General features: G+C 36.3%; 1 protein-coding gene across 1 annotated transcript; it reads left to right on the plus strand.

The window, feature by feature from the left end:
• Positions 1-7,561: 7,561 nt before the first annotated feature.
• Positions 7,562-8,191, plus strand: LOC308502303 (transcription factor BTF3 homolog 4-like). Its single transcript, XM_081059911.1, is given in 2 exon segments — positions 7,562-7,733; positions 7,735-8,191. Coding segments are annotated over 2 exon segments (477 nt in total). The 5' UTR covers positions 7,562-7,625; the 3' UTR covers positions 8,104-8,191.
• The last annotated feature ends 325 nt before the right edge of the window (positions 8,192-8,516 follow it).

The raw sequence follows: 8,516 nt of genomic DNA on the forward strand, positions 1-8,516 counted from the left end.
AGATGAAAGAAAACAGGTTAGTTAAGGCAAAGGAAATGAAAATGTGACATTCTGTGATAAAGGCATCATCAAGGGCTTTGACTTCATTTACAGTACTGTCATGGACCGAATGCTTTTGTCCCCTGCACCAATGCTAGCACCCTGACTTATAGCTTCCAGCACTGTGAGAAGTAAATGTCTATTGTCTAAGCAACCAAGTCTATGGAATTTTGTTTTGTTATAATAGCCCAAAATGACAAAGAAAAGTACCTAGCATTTAGAGATCTTCTTAAATTTAAGCTTCCAGGATATGTCCCTTTGCCTACATTTTTCCTAAAACTACAATTTACTATATATGTATATAGTACATATATATATCATATGTATATATATATATATCATACATAATATATATATTCTTCCTTAAACTGCAATATGTTCTTCCTTAGACTATTGTATATATGTGTGTGTGTGTGTGTATATATATATATATACACACACACACACACATATATATGATCTTTTCTTTCTTCTTAGGTTCCTTTCTCTTTATCTTTTGGATATCTATATAGGATTTTGCTTTGTTGTTACCATGAGGCTTACACAAAATGTTGTATATTTAGAACAGCCTATTTTATGCTAATAAGTGAAGTACAAACGCATACTAAAGCTTTAGTATGAGTATGTGGGCTACTCCCCTCTCCCATGTTTTAAGTTTTTGATATCACAATTTATATTTCTTTACCTTGTGTGTCCATTAACAAATTATTGTAGTTATAGTTATTTTTTACTACTTTTGTCTTTACCTTCATTCTAGATTTATAAGTGATTTAGCCACCACCATTACAACATAAGAGTATTCTGAATTTAACTATATATTTATCTTTACCAGTAAGATTTATATATGGTACATAACATATGTTAAATATATGTTAAACATGTAATATGTTAAATACATATATATGTATTTATATATGTTCTTGTTTTCCTGTTACTAATTAGCATCCTCTCATTTCAGCTTGAATAAGCACCTTTAATATTTCTAGTGAGATCGTTCTACTGGTGATAAACTCCGTCACCTTTTGCTTCTCTAGAAAACTTTTTATCTCTCCACAAAAAAAATAACAAGGAAACATTGGACTTAAACTACACGTTAGCCAGAGGGACTCAACAGACATTATAGAATGTTTCACCCAACAGTAGCAGAATGCACGTTCTTCTCAAGCACACATAGAACATTCTCCTGGATAGATCATATGTTAGGCCACAAAACAAGTCTAAATAAATTTAATAATATTGAAATCATATCCAGCATCTTTTTGGTTACAATGGTATAAAACTAGAAATCAAACAAGAAAAAAAAAACTGGAAAATGCATAAATATGTGGAAATTAAACAAAACGGTACTGGAAAAACAATGGGTCAAAGAAGAAATCAAATGAAAAATAAAAGATATTTTGTGACAAACGAAAATATAAATACAACAAAAAAAACTTGTGGAATGCAGCTAAAGCAGTTCTAAAAGGGGGTTCATATCAATAAATAACAACATGATAAAAATATTTTTTGAGGTAAAAACAAAACTTAACAACATTCAAACATCCTTCCAAAAAGTGATATGTAAATCAAATGAAGCTATTAAATCCATTAAGATTTTGGCCAGACAACACTTTCAAATAACTAAACTAACTTGCAGCAAACAAGCCCAGAAATGGACATAAGTCCGTGGAATGTAAGCCTCAGAGATTTGCTAGAGCAAGGAATACAGTACAATCTGTTATTCAAAATTTCACAATGCATTGCAAAATCTGTTAGTTGAGAAAATTCGGAACTGCCCATTCTATTGGGCTACGCAATCTCTTCTACACCACATGTTTCTGTTTTTTGTCATTTTCACTTTAATGGCCTTTATCAAAACCACCCCACAGTGTCTTACAGGTGAATTGTTGCTCTGAAGTGCAAGAAATATTTCAGCGTCAAATCTTAGGTCAAAATTTAGCAAAGACACAGTTTTGCCCTCGGAGTTTTTGGATTTATACTGATGATAGAACCTAAAAAAAGATATATAGAAAACAAACATAACAGGAAATTCCTGATGAAAAAACTAGGGCCAACAAGGAGTTAGAAATAAAAACTAATCACACAATCACAAAAATTTAATGAGCATCTGCTATAATGCGAAGCACTTTGTAGATAATGGGAATACAGCAGGGAACATTGCCTTTCACTGATTCTACAATACACTTATAATTTGCTAGGGACTCTTTCACACTCTGGGGAAAAGGCAATGGGCAAAATAGTTAAAAATTACCTGTCCTAGGACGAACTAAACAATGAGTAGAAATTGTCCCATCTAAATGAATGTCTCCCCCTAAATGAAATGGGGTTTCTTTCAAATGTGGCAGAGACTCAGTATTTTACAAGATATTTGTCTCATTCTTTGTTCTAAAATAATGTTATAAAAAGTTAATATGTATGGGGCAGCTCGGTGGCTCAATTGGTTGCTCTTAACAGCAAGGATCCTGGTTCAATTCCCCATGGGATGGTGAGCTGTACCCCCTGCAACTAAAACTGAAAACAGCGACCGGACTTGGAGCTGAGATGCGCCCTCCACAACTAGATTGAAGGACAACAACTTGGAGTTAATGGGCCCTGGAGAAAAACACACTATTCCCCAATATTCCCCCCCCAAAAATTAAGAAATAGTTAATATGTAAAAAGGACAAACCAGTGGTCACAGACTCAAAATATTTTAAAAGACCAGGCATTAAGAATGGACCTTGGGCCGGCCTGGGTGGTTGGAGCTCTGTGCTCCTAATTCCAAAGGCTGCCTGTTCGAGTCCCACATGGGTCAATGTGCTCTCAACCATAAGGTTGCCAGTTCGATTATTGAGTCCTGCAAGGGATGGTGGGCAGCGTCCCTTGCAACTAAGATTGAACACGGCACCTTGAGCTGAGCTGCTGCTGAGCTCCCAGATGGCTTTGTTGGCTGGAGCGCAGGCTCTCAAACACAAAGTTGCCAGTTCGATTCCTTAAGTCCCACAAGGGATGGTGGACTGCACCCCCTGCAACTAGCAACGGCAAATGGACCTGGAACTGAGCTGCGCCCTCCACAACTAAGACTGAAAGGACAACAACTTGACTTGGAAAAAAGTCCTGGAAGTACACACTGTTCCCCATAAAAAAGTCCTGTTCCCCTTCCCCAATAAAAAAAACCTTTAAAAAAAAAAAAAGGACCATTTTCTTTTGAAAATTAATTTGGGGAAGGTATTCTATAATGTTGTAAAGATTTTGTTGGGTATCCGATGGACATGCGTCCTATTTGGGAGACCACCTCAGGGATACTGTGGATACCTGATCATGGCATTGTACATCAGAAGCTAAACATTAATGAATGCCAACTATAATTTTATATATATAATGTGATGGTTCAGTGTGAGGTCGGAGGGATAGTGGATGGGGGGAGGGGGGTTCACAGTATGAGGGATATAAATGATGAACGTCTAAGTATTACCTTGTTTTGTACACCTGAAACTAATAAATAAATTAATTAATAAAAAAAAAAAAAAAAAAAAAAAAAAGGACCTTAACGATAGGAGTAATCTCTTAACAAATCAGAATTGACACATGTGACTTATACAGAAGGAAACATAATATAATCTTAGACCATTTTTTGGTCCAAAAGAGTCATGATCATGAGAAAGTTCATTGACGAGAGTTAGCCTCTCTATAAAACATTCACACTTGATCATAGCTGTTGCACAAAATTAAGTGTTAATCTTAGCAAAGTAAAATTAAAAGTGTAGGACTGACAAATATAGGAAGTAAAAGTGAGAAGAAAGTTGTAGGAGCAATCATCCTCATTTTAATAAAGATACAACAAGAAATAAATGAACAAAAATATTTAGAGTTGAAAAAGCAACAAACAAATTCATAACTAAAAGTAATAATAATCATTTAATTGTCAAAATTTGAAAGAGAAAAGGTGAAAATAGAGAAGAAAGTGAAAAAGAATAGGGGAGCAAGAAGTACTGGGTTGGAATGCTCAGAAAAAGAGATATAAGTATTATTTAGAGTCACGGAAAAAAATCAGCAGAACTTAAAAAAAAAAAGCTAAAACAAGTTACCTCTGTACAGTAAGGTTGGGGTAGGAAAGGATGAAGTGAGAGGCTGCTGCTTTTCATCATGAACTATTTTGTACTATTTAGATTGTCATCTTGTGCATATTTAATTTGACAATAGACCTTGATGATTTCAGAGTTTGCATTCCTTTTTATTATTCCACACTACCAAATTGGCAAGATTACACAAGTCAGTACAAGTGATTAGAAACTTAAAATGGCAAAACTAACCGCTCTGAGTGCTTTAGAGCACAGGAAGAAGAAGAGGAATACAATGTCCAGAAACATTTCTAACCCAGCTATGGTTGAAGATATTGCCAGTCTCTGAGAAAGTCAAACTCTGGAGTCATGACTCAGCTGCAGAAGAATGTTCAAGCCATTGGTCATACTTGAAATCAGACTGAGGGTCTTGATAATAGATGTTTTTAAGTACAGAGAACAGCCAAAGGAGTGGCTGTGAACTATTGAGTGTCAATTGAGCAGTTTCCAGCACAGGGTCCAAAACCAGGGTCATAGACAGAAAAACTAATCTGTCCAGAGGCAGAAACCTAATCATATGGGTGTATTTGGGGTAGTATGAGGATAGGGCAAATAACTTAGAGATTCATAGACAATGCAAGTACCCTGCCCTGTAGATATCAGATTTATTAGCAGCAAAATAAGTGTCAGCCCTACAACTGAGAGGACTTGACATCCTTTATGATTTCTCAGGTCAACTCAGAAAGTAAACAATGTTGTTTTTAGGAGGTTGATGTTGGTGACTGGCGCTGGAAGAGGCTGGAGAAAGAAGTAGCCAACAAGTATGCATGCTTTGTAGACTGATTCCTAACAAGGTGGTCTTACCTGTTGTCTCTGATATTATCCATATCTTTTGTGAGTCTAGAGTGTGTCCCCTACCTCCAACACCTCTTGGTTTAAAAAAAAAAAAGAAAAAAAGAAAAAAAAAGAAAGTTATAAGGTAATCCAACCAATACACCTGGGAGAGTATGAGTACCAGCTGATGCTAGCTATAACTTTGGAGCATTATGATAAACATACCTCTAAAAGCAATAATAGTTAATATTTGTTGATATGCCAGGCACTGTTGTGAACAGAAATTAACATACCTAATTTTCACAAAATGAATAGGTACTATTATTTTCCCCCTTTGAAAATAACATACATATAATATGTTTTATATATATGAAAAGTTAAAAACTTTCCTGAGCTCTTGCAGAGAGTAAAATAGAACTGGAATTCAGATCTAGGTATCATGGAACTTAAGGCCATACTGTTAACCACTAGGTTGTAGTCCTCTGAGAAAAGAAGGATATTTTATCAGGTAAGATACCACTGATCAAATGAACTCTAGCTGGAAAGTAAATTAAAAACATAGACTAATAGGAAATAAGAACATATCGCATATGTATGTATAGAAACCATGACTGGACTACACTAAAAAAGGAATCTGTGCAAGAGGCAGAGAAGGGAAAGTTGTACACCAACTCCAGTGATGATGAAAGCAGCATAGACAAACAGGATGACAACCATAGCAGAAATCCAATGAAGCAACAAGGGCCCACAGTTTCCTCTCTTGGTGGAACAAGTAAAGAACACTGATCTGAGGTAATATGCTTCTCAGAGGTCAGATAGGACAGAGCAAATCGGAAATGTTTACAAGTGAGTATGTCTAGACCAACAGTAAAGATCTCCCTTTCTTTCCTTAAGGGCTGCTGACATACCCTAGAGGAAAGATTGTAGTCAAGGACATTAATAAAAGAACATTATTCAAGTAGGGTAGACAGTATCCATACTGCACGTTCCCGACTGGTATTTACATACCAGTCAGTATAGATGCTGTCTACCCCACTTTAATAATAATAATAATAATAATAGTAATAATAATAAATTATGAAATCCTTAGAAAACAGAGATTAAACACTTACATCTACATTTCTTTTATTGTCAAGGGCATACTTAACTTTTGTTTTAAGGCTATAGCTGTTCTGCCAAATCACTATACTTTTAGATTCCATTATAATCCTTTTTAGGTCGTCATTGTCTTACCTCTCATTTTCTATTTAACCTGTGTATTGTGTTAAGTCTTTCATTTGCAAAAAACAGAAATAAGCCAACTAAAAACTTCAAAAGAGAGAAAAATGTATAGGAAGTCTGCTCATGCATTTCACGAAAACTAAGGTTACTGAACAACCAGGTTCCCAGAGTTTGAAACAAGGTAGCAGAACTGCATTTGAACATCAAGAAGACAAAAATAATGACTGCAAAAGAAATATACAACTCTAACATTGACAATGAAGACACTGAAATTGTAAAATATTTCCTTACCTTGGCGCAGTCGTCAAATGGAGACTGCAGCCAAGACATCAAGACACGGCTGAGACTCAGAACGGCAGCAATGGGAGAATTTGGAGAGATCACTCAGAACAAACGTGTGTCATTAGAGACCAAGGCTAAGATCATCCACACCCTCATATCCTCAATTACTATGTATGGATGAAAAGGGTGGACGGTGAGAAAGGCTGAGAGGAAAAAACTGGATTCATTGGAAATAGGATGTTGGAGGAGAGCTCTATGGATACCCTGGACCTCCAGAAAGACAAACAGGTGGGTCCAAGAGCAATTTAAGCCTGAAACACCACTGGAGGCAAAAGTGACAAAACTAAAGCTGTCCTATTTCAGGCACATGATGAGAAGGCAGGGCTTTGGAAAAGACAATAATGCTGGGAAAATAAAAGGCAGCAAGAAAGATGAAGACTCCACAAAAGGAGCCATAGGCATGAGTCTAAAAGAGTTGAGTGGCAGTTGAGAACAGGACACTGGACTCACTCATTCATAGGGTTGCATAGGGTTCATAGGGTTGCATAGGGAGGCAGAGCCAATCAGTGACATATAACATACACACAGGGAGCACAGAGAAGAATAAAAGGACCTAAGAATGTACTAACATGCTTGTGTTTTTATGAAAAAACATAAAGATATTGATAAGTATGTTGTTATGACTTATGTTTGCCAAATATTCTAGTTTTACTATCTTCCGATCATATAATCTCAGTCACTAGGGTTAAGTGAAGCCTTGTAAATTTTTGAAGAACTATGCTGTAAACCTCAAACTAATATAATACTATATATTAACTGTATTTAAAATTTTTTTAATTTAAGTGTGTTTTTCCAGGACCCATCAGCTCGAAGCTAAGTAGTTGTTTCAATCTAGTTCTGGAAGGTACAGCTCACAGTGGCTCATGTGGGGATCAAACTGGCAACCTTGTTGTTAAGAGCACTGCACGCTAACCAACTAAGCTACCTTGTCGCCCCCTGTATTCTAATTTTTAAAAATAAATACATTTAGTGAAAGAAAAAAATGGAGCCTTGTGGCTCATCCTGGCCAATAATTTGTGATATGTTTCACATCAGGTCAAAACATTTACAACTTATAGTCGTCTTTCTCTGTCTTGACTGAGGCAGCCATCTTGCTCTTGCCGCGTGCTGGTGTTGGAGGACCCTCCCTTCTTCAGATTTACTAACAGCATGAATCAAGAAAAGTTAGCCAAACTTCAGGCTCAGGTCCGGATAGGGGGCAAGGGTACAGCTCGCAGAAAGAAGAAGGTGGTACATAGAACAGCTACAGCTGATGACAAAAAAACTTCAGAGTTCTCTTAAAAAACTGGCTGTGAATAATATAGCTGGTATTGAAGAGGTAAACATGATTAAAGATGATGGGACAGTTATTCATTTCAACAATCCCAAAGTTCAAGCTTCCCTTTCTGCTAACACCTTTGCAATTACTGGTCATGCAGAAGCCAAACCAATCACAGAGATGCTACCTGGAATATTAAGTCAACTTGGTGCTGATAGCTTAACAAGTCTTAGGAAGTTAGCTGAACAGTTCCCTCGGCAAGTGTTGGATAGCAAAGCACCAAAACCAGAAGATATTGACGAGGAGGATGATGATGTTCCAGATCTCGTAGAAAATTTTGATGAGGCATCAAAAAATGAAGCTAACTAAAATCTCTCTGGTTTTTGGAAGCTGGCATGGACTAGATTTAACAGATCAGCTTGTGATTCCAAAGTTTTACAGACACGGAGAACATCAACTGTTACTAGTTCAGTAATATAAATATTTTGTATATTAATAATGCTGTTTGTTCAGCATTTTTTGGTCATTTGATTTTGCATTTTGCACTTCCTCCCAGGATCTGTTCTTTTGGTCAAAATATGAAGTATTGATGCAGTTTGAGGGTGTTTTGATTTTTGGCTCTTGGCTTTTTCTTTCATTTTTTTTGTTTGGGGTATTTTTGGTGTATGCATGTGTATGTATGCGTGTGGGTATGTGTGTATACAGTGGAGAGCAAATTGGAAAACAGTTCTATTTATCCTCTTCCTTCCCCCAATAGAAATAAAACAAATCTTTACATTTAA

Source organism: Rhinolophus hipposideros (assembly GCF_964194185.1).
Source record: "Rhinolophus hipposideros genome assembly, chromosome: 9".
NCBI lineage: Eukaryota > Metazoa > Chordata > Mammalia > Chiroptera > Rhinolophidae > Rhinolophus > Rhinolophus hipposideros.